This window comes from Cricetulus griseus, chromosome 2 (assembly GCF_003668045.3).
Source record: "Cricetulus griseus strain 17A/GY chromosome 2, alternate assembly CriGri-PICRH-1.0, whole genome shotgun sequence".
NCBI classification, from domain to species: Eukaryota; Metazoa; Chordata; class Mammalia; order Rodentia; family Cricetidae; genus Cricetulus; species Cricetulus griseus.
In genome coordinates this window covers 439,072,238-439,098,641 of record NC_048595.1, presented here as the reverse complement: position 1 = coordinate 439,098,641, position 26,404 = coordinate 439,072,238, and the positions used below count along the sequence as shown (strand labels likewise).

General features: G+C 41.6%; 1 protein-coding gene across 6 annotated transcripts in view; it reads right to left on the bottom strand.

Annotated features, from left to right (window-relative positions):
* Positions 1 to 220: 220 nt before the first annotated feature.
* The window catches only part of Gigyf2 (GRB10 interacting GYF protein 2), a 127,774-nt gene continuing 101,590 nt past the window's right edge, over positions 221 to 26,404 (bottom strand). For all 6 annotated transcript variants that reach the window (XM_027397468.2, XM_027397469.2, XM_027397470.2 and 3 more), the window contains 8 exons: positions 19,628 to 19,864; positions 16,518 to 16,640; positions 11,703 to 11,933; positions 11,370 to 11,575; positions 10,179 to 10,333; positions 8,482 to 8,684; positions 4,467 to 4,614; positions 221 to 2,007 (listed from right to left, as the gene is read on the bottom strand). In XM_027397468.2, coding sequence (XP_027253269.1) covers positions 1,940 to 2,007; positions 4,467 to 4,614; positions 8,482 to 8,684; positions 10,179 to 10,333; positions 11,370 to 11,575; positions 11,703 to 11,933; positions 16,518 to 16,640; positions 19,628 to 19,864 — 1,371 coding nt within the window. In that variant the 3' untranslated portion in view covers positions 221 to 1,939. The remainder of the gene's footprint in view (positions 2,008 to 4,466; positions 4,615 to 8,481; positions 8,685 to 10,178; positions 10,334 to 11,369; positions 11,576 to 11,702; positions 11,934 to 16,517; positions 16,641 to 19,627; positions 19,865 to 26,404) is intronic.

Below are 26,404 nucleotides of genomic sequence, written 5' to 3'. Positions count from 1 at the left end.
TTTGAGGGTCTGTGGTTCAAAGGCAGTCTCCAGTCCACAGTTCAGTGCCAAGGGAGACATAACACATTCATCTGAACCTCTATCTTCCCAAACATAGACCCAGTCAGCGCTCCGCCCATGGGAGAGGATCCCAACTGCCTTTTCATCACCAGTGCCTAACACCCAGGAGTTTCAGGCCAAGCTCAGCCTCAAGAGAGGTGAGTACAAGAGAGACCACAACCACATTTTATTTAAGTTCTTTATTTTCCTCCACACTGGCAAAAGTTCCGAGGGAGCTTAAAGTTTTGTAAACATTTTAACTATCCCTCTTCCCCACCCCCCCTTTGAATTTACAAAGCAAAGGAGAGTAGGAGTCTCACTTTTTAATGGTCCCCCAGCTCCTTATGCTATTTGATCCAAAAACTATTTACAAGTTTGTAGCAGTCTCTGTATAGTTATTGTACACGTTTAGGAGGGATCGAGGCAAGAAGGGATAGGGAGAGTGGTGATCCAAAATAATAAAAATAGAAACCAAATATAATCCTCCAAACCCAAACTGCTCTCAGAGCAACTTCCAGCCTTCTCCAGGCACTGATGACCAAAGGGAAGGTGCTTCACCTACAAGCTGCCCACCACAGCACCTCTTGCACAGGCCCAGCTGGCCCACAGCTCCCTCGAGGTATGACTGACCATCCCAGGTGATGTTCTACAGGCGTCTGGTGGAGGCAGTCATAGTTTGTTTATAAATAGAGCTTGAGAACATTTCTACTTGATGCGAACGGGTAGGAACAGGGCTCTTGCTCCTGTTCCTGCCCATGCCTTCACCCCACTGCATCCTCCTGTATAGTGGTCTCCACACATGAAGGTCTTAAAGATGGTCAGGTTTTGTACGTTCTTTTCAGAAAAGGCAAACAACTTGCCATCCCAGAATCTTTACACAAAACCTTTCAGGGCCATGGCAAAACACACACATGGTGCTCTGAGGAACAGATGAAATTCCCAGCTTTTATCGGAAGCAAAAGTTTATCCCTATCCGAGTTGAAATTACACAAATTCATACATATGGTAAAGATGCCTCTTAAACGAGACAAATTTTCACAGAAGGGCCCAAAACAAACTGGTCCTAGTCCTTTGAAGTAAAAATATTTATGGGGGGGATCAGTTTTTATATGAAAGGAAAATTAGAAGTCCCTGTCCCAGGCCATAGGGTTTCCTTTGTCCAGTAAGGTTGGAGTATGTCAGGGTAGAACTCAGCTTGCTTTGAAAGTCACTACCTAATGAAGAAAACATGAATCCTTTCTCCAGAAAGATACTCAGAAAGAACAAGTGAGGGGTGTGCAACATCAAACAAGCCAGTCTACAACCCACCCCCTCAGGGCCTCTGATGCAATCCCAAAGTTAGCAATGGCCATGCAATCTCCAGACACAGTTCTGCCTGGCTCTGGCAATAGTGAAGTCACCATCCAGGGGAGCATTTGTTGCTGGCCAATGTCTAATAACCATTAACTCTCTTCATGACTGCACCAGTTAAGACCCTCTGCCTGTACTGGGGGCAGGGCAGAGGGGTGGGAAGAAAGAACAAAACAGAACAAAAAAGTGACAAGAGAAAGTAACCTGCTATTGGCAGATTCCAACACACTTTCAGGAGACAGCAGATGATATCAACGCACAGTGAATGTGTGCTGCCAATATCAGCCCTGCTGGGGAGCAATTCCAACTGCCACCTCCAAGACAAAGGGTCTGGTCCACTTAGGTACAGTCTGAGGTGCTCACCAACAGTGATCTAAAATAATTGGACACGAGGGGCTAGGAAAAAAAAAAAAAAAAAAAAGCCTGAGATGATTGGTTCTGTGATTTGTTGCAGAGTGACAGAGAGCAAATGGTGAATGCGTGTTGTGTTCAACGAGGAGAATCCATGGTCACTAGGCAGGAGAGGGAAGGCTGGCACAGCGGCAGGTACTCAGTAGTCATCCAGAGTCTCAATCTCACCCATGTTGAGTCGCTCTGATGATGCATTGACTGAAAACCCTACAAGAAAAAGAGTAAGCTTATGAGTGACTGTTCTGCCAACATCAAGCAGCTGGCTGGAATTTAATTCTCCTGTGCTTAAGATTTACACTAAACTAGGCACTGAAGGAAGACAGAAGAAAGAAAGGTAAGCAAGTAGACCTATGTAGAAAGGGATCTCTATCAGACTAGAATGGAATCAGCTTAGGAGAAGCATCACGACAGGACACACAAGCACTGCGAGCGACACTAGCGACTAATGCTAGTGGCCACATGGAAGAGCTTTTCCAAGGAAATCCAGAATCACAAGTTGATAAAAAATGTTAGTGAGCAGGCCTCTAGGGAGTGAGTGACTCCCAGAAAGCTTCCCAGTTCCTCTGCTCTAGATGAATTCTCAACTATTTTAGCTGCTGTTTGAAAACCAAAAGCAAACAGGCGGCACCCTCCACTCCACTGTTAGTATTGGGTGGGTTTTTCACACCTTCAGTTTTGTACTTCAGTGTTCAAATTTTCAAATAAATACACATTTGAAATGTTCCAATAACAAACAAAAAATGCCTTACATAATAAAATAGCTTAATTAGCAGACTCAAAGTAAGACTTGAAAAAATAAACAAGCCTGCTTACTAGCCAAGAAGGTTGTGGGACAAGTTGCTGTGGAGCCCCACAACTGTGCACCCATAACCCACCCAAGACCTTTTCCCTTGGAAACACTGAAAGGCTCAGTGTTCATGTCTTTGAGGTAGAGGTTTTATTTGGTAAATCTAAAAATCTAAAGACCAATTGTCTATGAAATGAGCTATTCACTCTATTCTGAAGCAGGTTTCTCTGATTCCATGTCAAGAACAAATGAAATGAGCTGGAAACAATGAGCTGCATGCAACCGAAGAAATGTAATTTTAAAACCAACTAATTTCAATCAAGACAGGAAAAGAAACCTATGAAGAAATAATGATTATTTGAGATTACAATGTCTTGATTACCAGGTGAGGCTGTTTAGAAGACATGATCTAACTTAACTGATTTAAAAGCTCAGCTTCCTAACATTACAAAAACAATTGCTTGTGAGTGCCATGAAAGGCAAGGCAACAAAAGGGGTCTCTGCTGCTCCACAGACCACTTTCTTCTAGGTCTACAACACTCCCTCACCTGACTTCCTTAGGATTATGATCCTCTGTAGGAAAGGGAAGCCTGACTTCCTGGGAGGACTCTGCAAGGTGTATATTATCACCCCCAAATGGTTTACACTGGCTACTTGGGAACCCTTAAAATTAGTATGATTACAGTAAAGTGAAGGACACTGGGAAGTGAAATGATGTTGGGGCTCCCTCTGTTGGTTTGTTTCAGAATTAAAGTTCCCTTTCAATCTGTTCTTGCAATGAATGGATAATTCTAGATCCAGTTGAAAGCTATTCATCCAGTATGTGCATGGAAAACTTTTCTCAATCTGTAACTTTACAGAGAATACATGCATTGAGAAGTAACACATGAAAGTGAATAAACACAGGACTCCCCAGAAAGAGACTTAAGTAGGCAGTGCTTTTCACATGAAAAGATCACTCGCCCAAGTTAGTCCCCTCAGCACTTCATGGTCAAGTTCCTCGTCCTTTAGTGCTGGTTGTCCTCCCTTCAAGACAATGGAGCCTTTGAGCTCTAAGAGGACCTACCCATCCATCTCCCACACAGGGATGTTTAAGTCCCTGTCTTCTGGAGTCTATGGCAAAAGACCAAGAGCATACTGCAGAGAACAAACATGAACAGCTAAGCCACATCTGTAGAGCAACCTCTCATACCTGTAAGCCAAGTCCTAAGGACTTCTTAGCCAGAGCTACGGTTAGAAACCTATTCATCTATTTCTGTCAGAATTTTAAACTCTTTAACCTGTTTGATATTAATGTTCTAAAGAAGGACTCTATGGAAGTATATTAACTTCATATTCAAAAATAGAAAATAGTTTCATTTTCCATCACTACTTGTGTGGTTGTTAGGTCAATTTGAGAAACACAGCAACTTACATTCATTATTTATGAAATACCAGTACCCACCATTCCCACCTGTCTTTTAAAGCCCTAATTTAGGAGTCTGCTTTTTTAGGAAGCTACTGTGTGTGAGGACAATAGCCCTCAGTACCAGACAGAGAGGTGTCTACCACAGAAGAGCAGCAGAGGCCTGAAGTCCAGCTTACTGGCTGGGAGAACTGGGCTAAAAGTGGATATAACAAGCGCTGCTTCTCTGAATATTTGCTTCCAGAGCTCGACTGTCATCCATTATCCTTATCTTTATTTGAAAGGCTGAGCAATGCTTTCAAGTTTGCTTGTCTCCTGCACCTCCATGCCCAGGAAACACTTACTAGCCACTTCTCTTAAGGCCAGTAAGTAAAATGAACCTCGACATGAAAGACAGTGACTTATGATTATCTGGTCCCTCGTATCGCCCGAACCTTCCTCCCATCCAGGCTGAGACTCCAGGCCTATTCTCACCTAATAAACTAGGATCTGCTCGAACCATCTTCTGCTTTTTCTTCTTCTTGCCACTTTGCACAGCCTCAAAACTGGACTGTTGGTTGTTGCTTTGATTGGTCTGAAATACCGAATGGAGTGTACTATGGTTCATGCCCCAAACAGAATCCTGTGAAACAAGAAGCAAAACAGCACAACTACAATTATACAGTGCATTTGGATGTGGACGCTTGAAGAGAATGGCTGGCTGGCCTTTGCCTTCACCTTCACCTTCGCAAGTGTGAGTCTGCAAACAAAATCCCGGCGAGATAGCTCAGAGGGCAAAAGTGCTTCCACAGAAGTCTCATGGCCTGAGTTCATGCCCAGAACCCAGTGGAAGGAAAGAACCAACCCCCAAAAGTATAAAGTATTTCTTTTCTTTCTTCCTCTTTCCCTCTCCCCCTCCCTCCCTCTCTCTCTCCCCCCTCCCCCCTCTCTCCAAGGTTTCTATGTGAGTTCAAGGTCAGCCTGGTCTACAAGAGCTAGTTTAGTTCCAGGACAGCCTCCAAAGCCACAGAGAAACCCTGTCTCAAATAAACAAAAAAAAAGTGCATACTGTTCTTGTAAAGGACCTGAGTCTGATTCCTGGCAGTCACATCAGGCAGCTTACACTATAACTCCAGCACCATGGGTATCCTATGCTTTGACCTTCATTCATGTGAACACGCTAATAATTTAGTTACTTTAAAAATAAATCTTAAGAAAAAAAACCTGAACCAGTACTGGCAATACAAAAACTGAGAGAGGGTCACTGAACTACCAGTCCTCATTTACAGCACTCTACTTGATACCTGTTATCTCTATAAAGTCCCTCCTGAAACTCAAAGCTTTCACTCAGGCTATACCAGAATGGCTGTCCTAAGTTTTCTAGCAGATACAGTGTCTGTATCATACATTAGGAAACACACAACATCTGACCTCAGCACTATGGCAATATATGCACCTGACTGATTTACAGTATACAGGTCAGAGGACAAGCTGAAACTCAGCTGGCAATATACCAAAGGCTACAGTTATACACGTTATTCACACTGGCAATCCCAGAAGGGATTTGTTCCTAAAATATTGCCCCACATCTCTGCCGGCTGGTTAGAGTATAAAACAGTACACTAATCCTCTGTTCTTACTGTTGTATTTATTAGAGAAACTTACTTCAGAAGCATCAAGGGAGGAGTGCAGAGAGCACTGTGGAAGAACATGCCTAGGGTCCATGGGCACATGTGATGCGGGGGCATTTCCTTGCTGTTTTAGCCCACAGAGGAGACCATCCCCAGGTACAGTGTTTGCTGCACTACTTCATACCACCTGTTCCTGCAATGCCCTGAGACATCTGCTCTACTGTGCTCTGGTATGGACGCCTGCCAGTCCCTCCTAGTTTACCAAAGTCTGCTCTGCACAGTCTCAAATGCTCTGTGCTACATACAATGCGTCTTCCACATCTCCAGAAGTGATCTACAGCATAGTTATCATTTCTAGTAGAATATGCGGATTTTATGCCTCTTTATGAATCCTGCCAATTTGTCTTTCAGAAAATGTAAACTATCAAATCTCAAAGATCCAACATTTGTAAATTTCAATAAATTGTTAAGATTTTTTTGTTTTGTTTTGTTTTTGATAGTCATTCTATGCTCAAAGAGAGGCAAAACACTCTTTAACACCCTAGGCACTAAAATCGAAAATACCAATGACAATTTATGCTGGAGAGGATGCGGAGAAAGGGGAACACTCCTCCACTGCTGGTGGGAGTGCCAACTTATACAGCCACTGTGGAAACCAATATGGCGACTCCTCAAGAAAATGGGAATCAGTCTACCACAAGATCTAGCAATCCCACTCCTAGGCATATACCCAAAAGAAGCACATTCATATAATAAGGACATATGTTCAACCATTTTCATAGCAGCATTATTTGTAATAGCCAGAAACTGTAAGCAGCCTAGATGCCCCTCAACTGAAGAATGGATAGAGAAATTGTGGTACATTTACACAATGGAGTACTACTCAGCAGAAAAAAACAATGGAATCTTGAAATTTGCAGGAAAAATGGATGGAACTCAAAGAAACCATTCTGAGCGAGGTAACCCAATCACAAAAAGACAAACATGATATGTACTCACTCATATGTGGACCTGCTTTATGATACACAGTAGTGACCATGCTTTATCAGAGCTGTTTTTAATGATGTTGCTCAGAATGGTTTCCTCCCAGATGATGACTGAGAAAATAATTAAAAAAAAAAAAAAAATTGTGCCAAGTACCACAAGAGTAATAGAACTGTGCTGTCTTCTGGGATTTTGTTTTTTACTTTTTTGTTGTTGTTTGTTTTTTTTGTTTTTTAAAAATGGAGTGTGCTGGATGTCTCAAAAAAAAAAAAAAAAGTCTCTCCATCTGAGAGTCTATTCCCTCAGAAATATTTTGACTTCTCTATTTACTTTCCACTGGCTTTCTGGAGAACCTCCTAAACAAAGGCTTTGTTAGATAAGATGCAAGTTCTAAGAAGTTGTATTTAAATGGAGATCACATGTAATTGAGTTTCTTTAGATCCATGATATGAACAAGCAGAATTGACCTTCAATGAGAACCAGCAGGTAAGGATGAGATAGAGATCATAAAACCACACAGGATAACCTTACTTCATAGGATGAGAAACTGATGTCACAATTCTGTCTGGATGTTGCACTACACTCCTCAACTTAAAGACATGTAATGTCTTCAATGGACATGGAGTCTACACTGTGAGAGAAGATCCCTGCTTTATTCTGGATTTTTCTTCTCTTAGGTTCATGACTTGGCCAGCTGCCTCTAAACTCCAGTCTCTCATGTGCTAATCACGCTTTGTACAAAGTCTTTTTTTTCATCACTCAGTACATTTCTTCTGAGGATATTACCTAGCGGCAATTAAAGGCTTAGGTACCATTTTCCCCCTGTTTAAAAAAAAAAACCACCCTAGGCACATGCTTTCCACTAAAGAGAGACAAGGGATCATCCATCCACCTTCCAACTTCAGCTCACCCCCTGTAGGGAGGTGTTTTCTCTGGCTAGTCATCTAGTACAATGCTTTCACATCTTTGTGCTTCTTGTGACTTCACGGTTACGACCGCCGAGTCCAGTGCTTAGGTGTTATTAGATGCTCCTGAGCACAGGAAGACTGCACTGCATCTTAGGGAGAAGATGTGCTGGTGAGTTCTGTACAAGTGACAATGACAGCTGCACTGGCAAGGACCAAGGTTAACAAATAACATATAAAGAATGCCTCTAAATAACATCTTAAGACAAAATTACATACTGATTATACTGTAAATGAGAGGCTCACAACTCAATCCAGTATAATTTGTAGAGGTGATGACCAAGCCCTTAACTTCCTAGTCACTCAAACTTAATAGGACAGTGGTTCTCAACCTGTGGGTTACAACTCCTTGTGGGAGTGGGGAGGGCACTTTGTGTCAAATGACCCACTCACAGGAGTCACATATCAGCTATTTACAATTATTAACAGAAGCAAAATTACAGTTGTGAAGTAGTAACAAAAGTAATTTTATGGTTGGGGGGGGGGGTCACCAGAACCCAAGCAACTGAATTAAAGGTTTTAGCATACTGCTATAGAACAGAGCTGCAACGGGGAACAAATGGCACCTGAAATCTTCACACCCTCATCAACAGCATGTGAAATACCCGTCATGCCTCATATATAGAATACTGCGGAATATGGAGAGACCAAGTTTTAAAAACAAAACAAATTTATGGGTCATGTTGGGATCTGCAGTCCGAATAAAACACATATATGAATCAGGAAAACAGACTAAAGTACCTTAGACTCCCTATTTGTTACTTGCTAACTTGGACATTTACAGACTTTGTAAAGATGAAGGCCACACATTTTGGAAAGTTTTGGTCACTGGATGCATAAAAATAAAATATTCCTTTTAATTTCTCTGGTTACTCAACACTTACAGGCATTCCTACTCGCATGTACCCACACATTGTGTTACTTTTATACCTGTTGCGGCTGTTGCTGCTGTTGCTGTTGCTGCTGCTGTTGCTGTTGCTGACGCTGTTGGTTGGCTTTCTGTTTGGCACGGCGCTCAAGGAACTGCTTGGCAAACTCCTTGGCCTCAGAAGTATCTCCTAAATAGGCCCTGATATAGTCATGGACTTCATAAGGAGATTCTACTTCTTTCAAGAAAGAAACAAATGTGGGAACTGCAATACAAGAGGGGAGAGGACATGAGACAATGACAATGAAATAAGCACATGAACAAAGAGCAAGCCTCAAGTTTTAATAATCACCACATTGACACAGGCACTAACAGAAACGGGAAAGCTATACAGCTTCTGTGGTAGATACTCACATCTGCCTAATACAGATGAAAGAGCCTCATCACAGTGTTGAAATTATCCAAAGTAGCAGTGTCAAACAAAGACACACCACACACGCCCAACTTCACTAAATGTTATGTTGGTGGAAACTAGATGTTACAATGACTGACTAAAGTAATTTGGGGATTCATTCCTTCTTTCCTTTAATTCAATTTACTAAGTACTATGATGGACATCAGCTACCATTACAGTTATTAAAGACAGATATACCTATCTTCTGGAACTTGTAATTAATTAGGGTACCATATGTTTTAGAGAACATCAAGTGGAGAATGCAAATTGTGTGGTTTCAGAGGAAAAAAAAAAAAAAAAAAAAAAAAAAAAAAGCACAAACACCAGAGTTAGACAGGCATGGGTTTAAAATTCGATTCGGAAGTTTGCTGGCTGTGTGACCTTGATGAGGTATATAACCATTCTGAGCCTCTGTTTCCTAATTTATAAAATGGGGATAATATCACCTACCTTGTAAAAGTATCTTCAAAATTTACTGCAAAAAATAACTGGGATAACACTATGTTAGCCCAGCTAGTGCCTAGCACATGGTAGGTGCTTAACAGATGGTAGCCATTACTACTATGAAAAATCTGTTTTCTGTGAAGGCCTTCAGACTCTTAGCTAATGTTGCAATGCTGCAAAGGAGCCTGTTAATTCTTGACTTTTCAGTGTTAAAGATTGTTGGCTTCAGGCCAGTTATCACCTTGGTCTATCAGCTAAGGCAATCCCTTCTACAGTATGATCAACAATCACTATTAGCTAGCTAAGGGACTCAATTCCACCTAAGGAGCTACCTCTCTGTAAACAGCTCGTTTACAACTGTGCTTTTCTTGAAATTGTGTTGAAACCTTTATTTCTTCAGTCTCAGCTCATACAAAGCAAGTCTACTTACTCTATCACAATTTCCACCATCTCCCAAAGCAGGAAGGGAACAATGTCACATGGCTTTGGTACTTTACTGGTCAGGCTGACCTTGGTCCTGATTATAACATTTAACTTTCTCTCAGACATGATAATGTATCTGGGAAATGTTTCCCATGAAAAGGGTAACGGGAAACTATGACTTACTTTGTCCTGTGCATCATTAAGGCAGCCTGAGCTGGCATTTTATTTTTGTGACTGTTCATAATCTATTTGAGCATAGTTTTATAGGACCTTCTTCGTAAGTAATAAATACTACAGGAGTCAAATTTTTAATGCAAAGTGCAAGACTTGGCCCCCATAGATTTCATCTACATTTTGGCTCACTGTGCCAACCTGCCAACCTCTTTGTAGGTCCTGCTCTGTCAATCCACATGCTGGGATTCCCTCCCGAATTCTTACCATCCAAGTTATTTGCCGTATTAAGGGCATGAAGCATCTGTTCACACCACTGGGTAAATCCATCTTGGGCTTTATTTACTCCCTGAAAGAGCTTCAGCAACTTTTCTTCTTCTTCTACTTTCTTATTCTGCCGGTTAGACACACCTACAGATTTACTAAAGCAAAACAATAGGGCGATATTATATTCCCAGAAACTGTTACTACGTGATTATACTACAATACCATAAATACTGTCTAGGAAACACTGGATAGCTGTCCAGCAAGCCAATTCTTAGTTCTATACATGAAAAAAAATTAAAATATTTGGATTGGATACTTCCTTAAAAACTAGCCTCAGCTAATATCCTAGAGTTTACAAGGCTTCTATTTTGAGAAAATAATGAAATTCTTCCTACTTGTTCTTAGGTGAGCTGTTCAATTTACTAAGCCTCAGTTTCCTCATATGCAAAATGGTGCCAAGACTTCTTTGGATTATAGTAAGGAATGAAGACAATCTCACAATGACCTGGAGCATAACAGTGCCTGGCAAAGACGCTCAATAAACTAATGTGTTTACTTTCTTTAAGTCTTCAATCAGAAAGAATCTGACAACACTATTTATTAAGCACTTACTATATGCCAGGCACTTTACTACTTCATGTGTATTTGTTTATACCTTACAACTACACTCAGAAAGTTATTATCTTCATTTTACCCATGAGGGAACTGAGGCCCAAAAGAGGTTCTCTCTTGCCCAAGGTCACACAGCTATTAGATGGTAGTGCTGGGATCTGAGTTCATGAATATAACAACAAACCCATGCTCATTCAACAACACTGGCTACTGAAGAAATAAAGATGAAGATGAAATAGAACTAATTTGTTATATAGCAAGTTTAAGGCCATTACAGAAGATTTTTTGGAATGTTCATTATAGTATACATATAGTATTTAACAAAAACCCCTGTTACCTAGAGAAAACACTGGAAAAATGTTAACAACAAAAATATTCTATTATCATCATCATCATCGTCATCATCAGGCAGTCGCCATGGGGTTAAGTGCTCAGCAGCAGGGCAAGTCCAAGGAACAATTATGACTTACATTCTTGGGCACAAATGAAACTGTAAATAGAAACTGTATCTAACATCCCTTCCATTGCCCTCACCTCCCACCAATCAAGGTACACAGGTGCAATCATTATGAGCCCTACCTGAGACTGGTGTTGTTTTTATTTTTATTTGTGGAATTTCTAGGTCCCACCTCTTTCACTGCATCATCCCAAAACCCCATGTTGGAGTTTTTAGTGTCTGCATTGCTCCAGATACTACTGACTATATCAGATGCCCACTGGTTAGGAGGCCCCGTGTTTAGAGAGCCCCAGACAGAATTCCCAATGCTGGTGTGCAGGTTGGAATGCTGTTTAAAAAAAAAAAAAAGACAAAAAGGAAAAAAAAAAAGATATTGGTTAGTAACATTCAAAAGATAGATTGAAAAGGTGAACAAAAAGCAGTGCCCACGACTACACTCAGGAAAAGGGACCCACTGTGCTGTTCCGGGCTCTGTTTGTTTGCTGGTGCTGTTGGTGCTGCTGTTGCTGCTGCTGCTGCTGCTGCTGCTGTTGCATCTGCCTGGCCTCTTCCTGCTGGATCTCCAGAAGAGACTTGGTGGTTCCTGCAGGTTTGCTGACATTCCCCCAACCTGAGAGTTTCTGCTGCTGCTGCTGCTGTTGCTGCTGTTGGAGAGCTTTCATCAATTCCCTCTGCTGACGCCTTTGCTGTTGGGTAAGGACAGCCAACTCAGGATTTGTTTTTACCTTAGTTCCAAATATCAGGACACTATAGAATACAAACACACAGCAGCTAAACAAAAACCAATGGGGTTAATTTTTTTTTTTTTTTTTGGCTAAATTAAGATGGAAATTGCAAGTGGTACTGAATGGGAAACCAAGAGACTAACCACAGAATTACTTCTTACAAATGAAGTCTTTTTGGTTAAGCACAAAAATGAAATAAATGCTTACTTCTCAAAGTCCCGTCAAAAATGAAAGAATAAACTTTTCGTGGGTGTGTATGTGTGTGTGGCTTTGAGATGGGGTTTCATCTCCCCTCCCTGCCACAGCTTCCCCAGACAGACTGTAGGTTATTTGCCACACACTCAGCTGCACAGACTTCTTTAACAGCATAAAACAGTAAAGGACAACAAAGGCTGAAGAGATTTTTAAATACAAAAATTAGGGCTAGGGAAGATAGCTAAGTCAGTCAAGGGCTTGCTCTGAGAGCTTGGGGACACAAGTATGGTTGCTCCCTGAATCCCATAAGAAAGCCAAGGTGGTAGAGACAAGCACTGCAGAGGTGGAGATAGGCAGAACCCTGGGTTTCACTTGCCAACCAGTCTAGCCTACTTGCTAAATTGCAGGCTGTGAGATACTCTGTCTCCAAAACCAAAAAAGCAAACAAAGCACCTGGTGCTGTCCCTTTTGATCATTCCATGCATATGTGCATATATAAAAATAAATAGCTACAAAGATATAAAGCTGGAAAGATTACTAATTACCAGAGTAGCACAACTGAAAAACTAAATGAAGGAAGCTGATAAATGGGCGTGTTTACATAGAAAGCTTAGGAACTACAAGTGCTTACATGTTATCTCAGGAAAGCTGGCTACAAACAGAAGCAGTGAAGACCCTGAACTGCTTCCCTTGCCCTGTTCAGGTGACTGTCTCTTTTAACCACACAGAAAACAAGTTTTCCACTGTTTGATTTTATGTATTTATTTTGGTGCCTGACAGTAAACTGACTAACAGTGAATACTGAAGGACCGCCAACAGGTGGGAGGCACTGCCCACAACAAAACAGCCCAGATAATAACCACCAGCACCAATGTGGCACATACAGCAGAGCCTTGATGAGCTTTTGAAACCCTTAACAGATAGCCCAGAATTGCTAAACATTTAGCACATGCTTCAGAGGTAAAAGTCAGGCACCAAAATAAATACATAAAAGCAAACAAGAGAAAGCAGGTTTTTTATTTTATTTTTTCTAGTTTTTAGAGACAGGGTTTCTCTGTGTAGCCTTGACTGTCCTGGAACTTGCTCTGTAGACCAAGCTGGCCTGGAACTCACAGAGATGTGCCTGCCTCTGCCTCCCAAGCACTGGGATTAAAGGCGTGTGCCACCAACCAACAGTCTTTTAAAAAAATTAATTAACATGTGTGGGGTCTGGAGAAATGGCTTACTGGTTAAGAACACTAGCTGGTCTTCCAGAGGTCCTGAGTTTAATTCCTGGCAACCATATGGTGGCTCACAACCATCTGTAATGAGAGCTAGTGCTCCCTCTTCTGGCCTGCAGAACCCTGTATACATAATAAATAAATTTTTTTTAAGTGTATTTTTTTTTTCTGCATGTATGTATGTGTACCATGTTTGTATAGTGTCAGCAGGGCCTGAAGGGCACTGAATCCCCTGAAACTGGAGTTACAGATGGTTGTGTGCTTCCATATGGGTGCTAGGAATTGAACCTGAAGCCCCTGCAAGAGCAGCAAGCACTCCGAACTGTTGCGCCACTTCTCTAGTTCTGACTTAAAAAAAAAAAAAAAAAAAAAAAAAAAACTATCAGCAAATATTGCTGGAGCAGGAGCTCTCAACATGTGAGTCTCAACTGCTTTTTCAAACCTTTTCACAGGGGCTGCATATCAGATATCCTGCATATCAGATATTTACATTCCAATCCGTACCAGAGGCAAAATTAGTTATGAAGTAGTGACAAAAATAATTTTATGGTTAGGGATCACCACAATATGAGGAACTATATTAAAGGGCTGAAGCCTTAGGAAGGTTGAGAAGCACTGCCCTAGAGAGTTGAGGGCATGCATAGTCACGAAAATAAGAATAAGAGGCTACAGACTGCAAAACCCAAAGAACTCAGAAATTTAAAATAAGATAGTATAGGCTAAAAGTTCAACAGAAGAACTAACTAAAAGATAAAACTGAGGAAATGGGCCTGCCAATAATGATACAAAAAAGACTGATGGAAAGAGGAGAAATCAAAATCTATCTAGGGCAATCATACAATTGACAGGAACTGCAGGAAAAAAGAAAAGAAAACCAAGAACTACATAACATTGAACATGTGCAAACTGAACAGGTTAGAGAGCCCCAGGCAGGTGCTCCAGGAGAGACAAAACAAGTAACATTATGTTGGGTTTCTCCAACATAATGAGCAAGGAACAGCATTTCATGCTGTATAGGGTATAGGGGGAATAAAGGGTTCCAAGAACATGAATTAAGCAAACACAGGGTGAGATATTAATTTTTGAGAAGCAGGGCTGGGGCAAAAAAAAAAAAAAAAAGTCTGTGGCTGGGATGTAGCTCAGCTTAAGAATGTCTTCTTAGCATGCATGGGGGGGCGCTAGAGGGACTCTGATTCTTGTTCACATTCACTTTTCACTGAATTCAAGACTAAAATTATTATAATTTCTAGCCTTGAAAACAAATACTCTGCTCTGAGATACTGATTTGTTGATAATCTTCTGGAGAACGGTAATCCCAAAAGTAAAGTTTAATTCTTACTTTTGTTTTTACATTAAAGTGAGAAAGTAATTTTAAGACAGAGAAATGCTTTAACCTACTGGATGATGTCCACTATTCAGAATATGCATATATTCCAAACATATATGTACACACACACACACACACACACACACACACACACATATATACACACACATCTACATATACATACATACACACATATATATAAAATTATAGATGATGGATAGAGTATACACTGTACACACACACTCTGATAATTCCCATCTCTCTTGCTGTACTTCCACCTGCCTAGTTTAGTGAATGGCACAATCCAGATCCAAACATGATAGCTTGCACTCACCAACAAACGAACTGTTCCACCTCAAGTGCTAGCTACATAAAGTCTGTCTATCTCATCTGTCTAAAGGCCTTTGCAGGGCACATTTTTTAAGCATGCACAATCTACCATTCCATCCCGAGCCACCTACAACTCCTATGCCCTGCCTCCTTTCCTTCCTGCTAGCAATTCTTTCTCTGACACTTCCCACCCTCTAAAGCACCACATAGTTTATTTCTGTGTATAAGTTATTTCTGTGGCCCATCTCTCCTTAGCTAAAGGGCAGGTCCACAACAGCAGAGCATTAATCAGTTTTATTCTTGGCTGCAATCCCAGACTATGAATGAGTAAATATGTGTTGAATCAAATTAATGAATAATAAGACAACTAATAGCAGGCCCAGTGAATTACTTCCCACTATTCTGTACCCTTCCTATCTTATAATGAGATTCATGATATAAAGTTAAAAGTGAGACACTATTTTTGTCATATTACAAGTTTTTCTGGACTAGTCAAAAGACCTAATATCCTTTACAGAAAAATGTGTCCTGAATTCCAAAAACCAAATTCACAAATGGGTGTGTGATGGTTGGTGTTAGTTGTCAACCTGACATGACCTAGTACCAAGGAGACAATAAATCTCTGGGCTCTGGAAGATTTGATTACACTGGCTCAGATGAGAGGCCGTGCCCACGGTGGGCAGCATCATTCCCTAACTAGCATCCTGGGGTGCACCATGGATTGAAGGAACTAAGCTTTAGCATGTGCTCAACCCCGTCTCCTGACTGTGGATGCATGTGACCAGCTGATTCAAGTTCTTGCTGCCTTGACTTCCCTTTCTCCCTTAAGTTATTTCTGTCAAGAGTAGTTTAATATGAGAACAGAAAAAGGAATTAAGACGGTGAGCAAAACTTACCCATAATTCTCAACAACCTATGTATTTTTTAAATAATATTTGTCATTATTCTTTCAGAATGCCACACATGCCTATGATGTATGTTGGTGCTGTCTACCTCCCACCACCCAACTTCATCTCCCCCCCTCCCTCTCAACAACCCACTAAGTTTATTAGTGCTGTCTGTATGTACACAAGTATAAGACCTTTTTGGGGAGTTTTCCAGACAGGGTTTCTCTGTAAGTTTAGAGGTTGTCCTGGAACTCTCTTTGAAGACCAGGCTGGCCTCGAACTCAGAGAGCCGCCTGCCTCTGCCTCCTGAGTCCACCACCACCATCCGGCTATTTTTATTTATGGATTAAATAACAGCTGAAAAGCTACAGGAGAAATTTCCAGGAAACAATCTTAACTGGGTGACATAATTCCAATTTAGTCCTTCATTTATACCAAAGGGTCCAAATCGAAGACTATGGTTTAATAACAGTGGGTCAAATTCAGGCACACAGCAGTTCTGATAGCAACCATTGTCAAGAGCCATTAACCCAAGAGTGGGCACTAAGCTGCCTAAATACTGAACCAGGCTGTTTTTACTGTTTACCTCTTCTCGAAGCTGCCGTTCTCGTTCTTCTTCCAGCTTCTGGATTTCAGCCAATGATAGTGTGGCCTGGGACTGACATGTTGTTGTATTAGACTGTTGACCCCAAGTTGAAGAAGAGGGAAGCTAAAAACAACAAAGAAACACATGACAGAGTGGGAGAGCGTCAGGAAACAAGGAAAGAGTAACAACACTTAGGGTCAGAGCCTCTATTTTTCCTCACTTTACAATATTCATTTAAAAATTCCTTTTCCACACTATTCTCTCAGTTAGCTTCTTTTGCTCATTTCTCCCAACCTACATTATTTTAAAACAATTAAAATTACATACATGTATTAGTACTTGCTGTCCCATTTGGGTGGGAATTTGTGACAATGAGCATCTACACAACTAGCAATGCAGAGTCAAAATCAAAAGGCATAAGAGTGACTAAACACAGTTTAATATTTTACTGGCTGAAGAGATGGCTCAGAGGTTAAGTCAGGTCTCCTGAGTTCAATTCCCAGCAACTACATGTTGGCTCACAACCATCTATAATGAGATCTGGTGCCCTCTTCTGGCCTGCAGGCATACATGCAGGCAGAATACTGTATGCATAATAATTATCTTTAAAAAAAAAAAAGATATTAATCTGATGGGCAGTGGTGACACACACCTTTAATCCTAGCACTTGGGAGGCAGAGGTAGGATCTCAGGAAGTTCAAGGCCAGACCAGTCTACAGTGTTCTAGGGCAGCCAAGGCTACAGAGAGACCATGTATTGAAAACCAAAACCAAAACAAGATTTTTAATTCATCAAGGCCACAAACGACATGATGTAAGGATCTAGTGAGTGAATTAAAGCCCTGAATTTCTAAGTCGAGGTAGACAGGGAGTGAAGGGGCCAGGCAGTTTTCATCCCATGTCTCAGGAAGAAGAGCTGCTGCTAACCAGTGTACAATGTAGCCCCTAGCCCTAATCATGAAAATAAGCTGGTTTAAAAAAAAAAAAATCAAAAATCCACTTTATCCTTTATATTAATGAACAAACTAGAAATAAATATGTGGCCCTGAAAATCTGAATTTTCAAAACCCGGTTTCTTAAAGAGAATTCTTTGCTCTTCTTTTTAAATTAAATTATAATTTCAAACCATTTTAAAGGTCTTTGGACAACTTTATATGGCTCTGCTACCAACTCTTCACTCAACAAGAGACTAACTTTCTTCATTTCCAGTAAAATACAGGTTATCAACATCTAAGCTTTGTGAGAAAAAAACGCTCTGAAGACAAAGTGGTATGACATATGGAAAATTGTTGGTATGGCACCTAACAAAGGAAGTACTCAATAATTAATGGTATTGCCAACTTCTTCCCAACCTTCCAAACTAAACAGGCTTCATTAGGACTTCTGTTCCTCCTCTGACTGCTAGTTTGTTAACCAACAGTTTTGTTTCCTTCAAGTTCATCTTCCATTTGGCTCTTTTGCAAACTCGACAGTATTATTCTGTGTTCTGCATACTTTCAAGTTCTAATCCTTTACTAGAGAGTATACAACCATGACATTAGGGACCCTGTCTATACTTATCTCATTCCTCATATTTTGGGCAAGATTCTAAATTTACTTTTTAAAAATTTATTTTAGGAAGCTGAAGAGATGGCTCAGCAGTTGGGTGCTCTTCCAGAGGATCTGGCTGGGTTCAATTTCCAGCACCCACATGGCAGCTCACAAATGTATTTTCCAGGGGATCTGACATCTTCACACAGACATACAGGCAGGCAAAACACCAAATTATTTAAAGATCTATTTTTAAATTATGTATATGTGTGTGTCTACATATAGGTTGTGTGCATGTAAGTACAGGTACTAGCAGAGGTCAGACAAAGGCATAGGATCCCCTGGAGCTTGAGTTAATAGATGTCTGGGAGCCATGTAACGTGGTCAGTCAATGGGAATCCTTTGTAAAAGTAGCTAGCAAACACTCTTAACCACCGACCCATCATCCTTCCAGCTTCCAAAATTTCCCCTAGAAACTGGGGAGTGTTATTAACCTTCAAGCCTTGCTCACTGTAATGCCTCTCTCATAAACTTTCAACTTGAAAGTTCTTTATACCCCAAAAGGACTGTTTGGAAGCTAACTTATCTCAGGAAGTAGCCTGAAGAAATGGTGACTCATTTTACCAATATCAGAGTCCTTTGAAGAGTTTATTTAAACACAAACTTGCTGGGTTCCACTCATAATCTGCAGATCTCACAAGATCCAAGTGACATTACTTAAAACTACTGCCTTTTTAATGCCACCTCCTCTTCTCTGCTCACTATACTGGATTCCAAGTTCCCCTTCACATTTTTATCCAGTGAATTCCTTGAAGACAAGGAAGACTAAACTTAATTTCAGGTTCAACATGAAGTTTACAAAGCTTATCTACCAAGCTACTATTAACTTTCCATTCACTTGAATGCATTAGCAGTTCTCATCCTGTGCTCTGCTATACCCCAGCTTCTACCTATTACCTTCAGATCTGGGCAATCAACAAATTCAGTCTTGCCAACTGTATCAAGGCAATTCTTTCCCACTGGCCCTTCCTATTCATCCTCGCCACCACCATACCATTTTTCTTTTTAAAAGCAGACTCTTAGTATTAATTTTCAACTTCAAACAGTATTTTTGAATCTTCCATCTCCTTACACTTAAAAAAAAAAGGGGGGGAGGATAGACGACTTGTGAAGCCCTAGCTGGCCTAGAACTTGCTATGTAAACCACAATGACCTCAAGAGATCTGCCTGCCTCTGTCACCTGAGTTCTGGGATTAAGAGTTTGTGCCACCATCCTTGGCTTGTCTTTAACCAAAGGCAACTGTGTTTGAGCACTGTGTTGTAGGGTGCTGTCATGCCTGCTGCTCCCTGGTTGCTGATTTTCCTGTCAGCAGTGTTGAAATGGTAAACTGCCATGGACCCTCACTCAAAAGAACCAAGCAGACTGACTTGTTTGTGCCTGTGTCACTGAGTGTCCCATCCTATCATATGTGAGTGCCTTTCATTTAAACAATTAACAATACCCCCCCCAATCTCTCTTGATGAACCAAATAGCCAACAAAGTATTTAACTCAAGTAGTTCCTTTTATGTCTAGGCTATACCTTCATCTGTGCAAGCTGCTGCTGCTGCTGTTGCTGCTGCAGCCTTCGGAGGGCCTCTTGCTGCTGCTGCCTCTGGCGTATCAGCTCCTTCTGCCGCTGCAGCTCCAGCTCCTTCCGTTTCCGTTCCTCTTCCTCGTGCCGAAGTCTGGCTGCCTCCTCTTCCATGCGCAGCCGGTTCTCCTCCAGCCGACGCTGTGCTTCCTCCTCTTCCCGGGCCCATTTGGCAGCTTCCTCTTCCTTCCGAGAAGGAAAAATTAAAGAGAAAAAAAAATTATTAATTATGGAAGAAATAATCCATATTGCTTCTAAAGGCTTCAATCATGGTAGTATACAGAAACAATAAAGCTTAGGATGAGATCCCTGTTTAGGATGGCATTAGGGAGAAGCAAGTCACAAAGGACTAGTGTGCTCCAGGATCCAACTTTAACAGTCTTAAAGGTCTGTGGTCAAAGTACTGATCTCAGAAGTAGCTTGCCACCTGCTGCAACAAACCTTCCTGGAAACACCATTCAGTACTATAGGCTGAGCAAGCTCTCCAGGGCGCTTCAAAAGAAGCCATTAAGACTTGACAAGAACAATAGATATAACAGGCCTCAGCGAGGCCTGGAATCAAAGCCACTCCTCAAAATCCCTGAATTCCACTGTATGACCCATGGGACCGAGGGTCTTTTCAAAACATCTCTCTGTGACTAATGCTTTACCTTCTACTACTTTCCCCTTACCTATATGCATTTTCTTTCAGCTCACTATGTCCTCTGGTTCACTCGCTTCAGTGCTCATGTGCCCTCACATTTGCAGAGTTGGTTTGCTATGCCTGCAATGCTCTATCTTGTCCAGATAACACAGTGTCCTAAGCCAAGGTTGGCTATGAGCTTCTGGCAGGTGGATTTCCTCTCTATCCTTTCTTTCAAAGACTCCTCATTCACACTAACAGGCCATGCCCCAGCAAGAAGGACATGTTCTTAAGTGTGCTATAAATAAAACCCTTTTCAACCTAACAAGCAATGATTCCTTTCATCTTTCTTGTAAACAATACTGCCTGCCACCTCAGAGACTTAAAAATGCTACATTTTGCTTTAAAGCTTCCAAATGTAACTAGGAACAGTCATGATTTATGCCAAGGAGACATCTGCTTGGAGAATTCTATGAAAGACACCCTTAATAAGGAAAAATAATATAGAGAAAAACCACTCCTTTATTGAACAGGTTGTACAAGAGTGTCACACCCAAAAGTCACAACCTGAGGTAAAGAAAAAAAAGCAGAAATCAACCCACCAAGAGTATAGATGAGTATGCAAACGATCTGGATTCTGACAGCATCACTGAGTGCTAAATGCCATGGACTTAGAGTCAGAAATCCTTGGCATGTGAGCTCAGCATGCCACATATTGCTTGAGCCACATTCGGTGTTTGCAGTTTAAAGTATACTAACTCTAGCCTTTACATCATCACTCATAGATTCTGTGAGCTGCTGAAAATCGAACCATTTCCTAAGTCCCCTATGAACATTTGCTGGGTATGGTGGTACACATCTGTAATCCTAGCAGTTGGGAGGCATTTGTCAAATAGATTCCAAGTTCCACGCCAGACTAGGCTACCAACCTCACCCCACCAAGAAGAGGAGGGGGAGGAGGGGGGGAGGAGGAGGAGGAGGAGGAGGAGGAGGAGGAGGAGGAGCAGGAGGAGAGAGCATTAGAAATGGCAGGGTTAACCAGCGCCAAGCACTAATATACAAACTGTTTGTTTTTCTAATACACTTTTGTCTTCTTTAAGAGTTTTAATTTAGAACTAGCACTGTTTCAGCCAAGTGATCAAGGTTTAGCAATTATGAACCATGTTAATATAGTACCCTTGATACAATGTAATGAAAACACCCCTTTGGGTCTGGGATTGTATGTAGCTCAGTGGTAGAGGGTTTGCTTAGCATTCTCAATGTCCTAGGGTCAATCCCAGCACTGAAGAAAACAACACAACACTTTGTCTCTGTGACCTTTCTGCACATCTAAAACCTCAGTCTGTTCATAAGAAAACTTCAAGTGAATTCAGTAGAGGGATATCCTATAAGACTGAAAAACATTTCTTAATATCATCAAGGTCTCCAAAATATATAAGGAGCTCAAGAATGAAATTAAACAATGAAATTAAAAAGTGGGGTGCAGAACTAAATAGAGAATTCTCAACAGAGGAATCTGAAATGGCTGAAAGACACTTAAGAAAGTGCTCAAAATCATTGGCCATCAGAGAAATGCAACTCAAAACAACTCTGAGATACCACCTCACACCTGTCAGAATGGCTAAAATCAAAAATACCAATGACAATCTATGCTGGAGAGGATGTGGAGAAAAAGGAACACTCCTCCATTGCTGGTGGGAGTGCGAACTTGTAAGACCACTCTGGAAATCAGTATGGCGGTTGCTCAGAAAAATGGGAATCAGTCTACCTCAAGATCCAGCCATTCCTCTCTTGGGTATATACCCAAATAGTGCATGTTCATACAACAAGGATATATGTTCAACCATGTTCATTGCAGCATTGTTTGTAATAGCCAGAACCTGGAAGCAACCTAGATGCCCCTCAACTGAAGAATGGATAGAGACAACGTGGTACATTTATACAATGGAGTACTACTCAGCAGAAAAAAGCAATGGAATCTTGAAATTCGCAGGCAAATGGATGGAACTAGAAGAAACCATCCTGAGTGAGGTAACCCAGTCACAAAAAGACAAACATGGTATGTACTCACTCATATATGAATTTTAGACATAGAGCAAAGGATTACCAGCCTATAATCCTCTTCACCAAAGAAACTAGGAAACATGAAGGACTCTAAGGGATAAATGGTCCCCAGGAATGGAAGTGGCATGAACTCCTGAACTAATTGGGAGCATGAGGGTAGGGGGGAGGGAGCTGCTACAATAAGAGCAAGAGAAGAGGAGGAGAGGAGAGGAAATGGAGGGGAGAAATATTGAGTTGGGGGAAGAATAGAGGAGAGAGAGCAGGATGAGAGATATCATATCAGAGGGAGCCACTATAGGTCCGAGAAGAGATCTCCAGAGACCTACAAGGATGACACGATCTGACAATCCAGGCAATGGTGGAGAGGATAACCTAAAAGTCCTTCCCCTAAAATGAGATTGATGACTTCTCTTTATGCTATCCTAGAGCCCTCATCCAGTGGCTGATGGAAGCAGAGACAGACATCCACAGATATACACTGAGCTGAAATCGGGAATTTAGTTGAAGAGTGGGAGGAATGAAGAGCGAAGGGGTCTTGTACCAGGTTGGAGAAACCCACAGGAACAATTGGCCTGAACAAGGGAGAGCACATCGACCCCAGATGCTGTCTGGGAGGCCAGTACAAGACTAATCCAGACCCCTGAACATGGATGTCAATAAGGAGGCCACTGCACTCCAGGGAGCCTCTGGTGTGGATTAGTATTTTTCCCTGGCGCAAGAAGGGACTTTGAGAGCCCATCCCATGTGAAGGGTTACACTCTGGCCCTGGACACATGGGGAAGGGTCCAGGACCAGCACAGGAAGATTTGGTGGACTTTGCAGAGCCTCCATTGAGGGCCCTACCCTGCCTGGGGAGTGGTAGGTGGATGGGGTGGGGAGTAGGCTGGGGATGGAGGAGGAGGGATGGGGGTGAGGGAGGGAGAGGGAGAAGGGACTTACATGTGAAACAGCTTGTTCCCTAACTAGAACTAATAAATAAATTAAAAAAAAAAATCATCAAGGTTGCCCGGTGGTGGTAGCACACGCCTTTAATCCCAGCACTCGGGAGGCAGAGGCAGGTGGATCTCTGTGAGTTCAAGACCAGCCTGGTCTACAAGAGCTAGTTCCAGGACAGCCTCCAAAGCCACAGAGAAACCCTGTCTCCCCGCCCCCCCAAAACAAAACAAAACAAAAACAAACAAAAAAACACAAATAGGTCATCAACAATAAAGGGATAGAGGGTATGACTGTTCAGTAGTGGCGCATTACTTAGCTAGATTGCGCTAGGTTCAATACTCAAAGGCACATTACACAACAATTGCCAGTAAGAAAGGATATGCAAAAGGGTGCACGAAATGGCACCGACGGTGGTGGCAACCAACAGCTGTCTAAAGGGATGTAATGCTGTAGGGGACACTGCCCACTCAACAGGGGGAAAATCATGTCTGGTACTAGAAACCCAGCCCAATTTCAGGGACTGGTGAGGTCATGGACCTTAGAAAACAATCTACTAGCTAAGTGGTGGCGCACGTCTTTAATCCCAGTGCTCAGGAGGCAGAGGCAGGTGGACCTCTGGGAGTTCCAGGCCGGCCTGATCTGCAAAGCTACACAGAAAAACCCTATCTTGAAAAAAAAAAGAAAATAATCTACTACTGCTTTACTAAGCCAGTCTAATTCCTTACTACAGCTTTTAAATCTTCTTATATCCACAGATAAATGTAGCTACTACCACTCTGCATCAAAGAGACAGAAAATGAAGAACATCCCAGGAAACCACACTTGGACACAATGCAGAGATCAAAAGACCATGGGAAACCCAGGTCTAGTAGACATGTCTGCAGCACAGCTTTTGCATCTATGGCTCAGAGAACATCAAAGAAGATGGGGCTGCAAGACTGTAACATCAGAATACCAGGAAACGGTCTCTCCTAGAAATGGCTACAAAAACAAGACAGGAATAATTGCAATATTAAGGGACATGTTAATATGGAGCAGGGAAAATTTCAAGGGGCCCTAACCCTAGACAAAGAACTACAGGCAACTGATGACTGATGGGAGAAGGAAAACTAGCCTCTCCCAGGGATGAGTGTGCTCCTCACAAACATTCCATGAAGGTGAGCAGAACCTCCCCACTAAACTTAACAATAGTAGATTTGTATGCAACTAGTAACAGGATTCAAAACACAAGAGCAAAAGGACAGAACTAAAAAGAGAAATGAACAACAAAAAAAACTTAGCATGCTTAGACAAGTGACAAAACTAGACATAAATAAGGAAGATTAAACTATCACCTTGATATCATTCACAGAATTATACTCACTTGCTGTGAGGAGCAGACAGTCTGCAAAGATGATACATGTGATGTTCACCAAGATAAGGACCATGGAGAAGTTAGAGGCTATGTTCTCTGAACATAAGGAAAAGTTTAAAATTAACTCCAGGAAGCCAAGATGGCTTGGTAGGTGAAAGCACGAGCCATGCAAGGCCTGAGCTTCATCCATGATGGAAAGAGAAAACCAACTCCTAAGGAAGTTGGCATCTGACCTCTACATTTGTTTGGTGGTACTTGCGCTCACACCACCATACATCAAAAACTTATACATTATAGAGCCAGAAGGTCGAAAAGGACAATGTGAGAAGTGGAGTAGAAAGAGCTCTAGAGAGGGAGATAGTAGACACCGATATTATGAAGAGGGAAAGGAAGAAAAAGCAGGGAAGGACTTAATTAGAGAGGGGGATGGTAGGGTAAGACAGAAGGAGAGGAAGGGAAGAACATGTTTGAAAAAGCCACAACAAAACAATAGATAGGATAAATGATAAATAGGTAGGCAGACAGTGGAATTACCACACAGACAATCTAACAAAAACCCAAATTCCAAGCAAGGAACACTTCTTTTCAAGTTGTTGGTCAGGAGACTAGAAGAAATCTCAAAAGCAATATAGGCTACTACCATTATCCTTGGTTGCCTCCTAGACCTTGAAAGTGAGCCCCTGTTGCTAAAGACACGACACACTGATTACAGACACAGAAATCAATCTGACAGCCTCCTGCCTGACGACTAAGCATCAGAAGGTGACGTGCAGACTGCCAGGTGAAGAAAGTCATCAATAATTCTACCCAGCAGTAAAACCTGCTTAAAAGAATGTGTAAACAAAAATAGAAAGCTGGAAAAGATATTACCAATGGTGCAACAGTGGCACTTGCATCTTAGGAGTCAACAACAGATGTTTAACTAGACTTAAGGCTGCTCAATAGGAGAGAACTTGTGCTTGGTACTGTAAGCCTAGTGAAGGAGAACCTGTGGCTAGAATGGTTAGACCCTAGTTGAGAACCTGCCACTGCCATTTTCCTAAACCATTACAGCTTCTAACTGTATTCTTATACACAGATAAGTACAGGTCTCATTCTTTATCAAAGCATTTCTTTCTGCTGCAGATGGAGACTACTAAAGAGATCCACAGCTGTTCAAAATGCAGACAATTACTGACTGTGAGATGCCCTGCTCCAAAAGGGTTATCTACAACACAACTTCTGCAACTAAGGCGCAGGGAACATCATGGAGGATCATAAGAGACAAAGAATCAATCAGAACAGCTGCTTCGAGATAGTGTCTTAACCCATCAACAGTATGGTTGATTGACCACATCAATAAATATACAAACATAAACAAAGAAAAATTTCATAAAGTCTCATCTCTATATGAGGAGCTATAAGCAGTCAATGTCTCCCAAGGGAGGGAGAATCAGTTTTCTCCAGGGACAAGCCTCCCCCATTACCACCATAGGTAGCCCAATTCTAGGTGGTCCCTAAATAAATTTATCTATGGGCAACAGGTGGACTCAAGGGGTTATGTTTGTGTGTGTGTATATATATACCTAGCTGTAGAACAAGAGGTCATGAATTCAAGAGGGCTGGGTAGGAAAAAGGAAGGAGTTGGAAGGGGTACTGGCAGAGGTGGAAATAATGTAAATAGAGTACACTCATATATGAAATTCTCAAAAAAAATTACAAAATTCTAAAATTTTAAAAAAGATACTTCCAAGGACAAAGGAAATAGGCA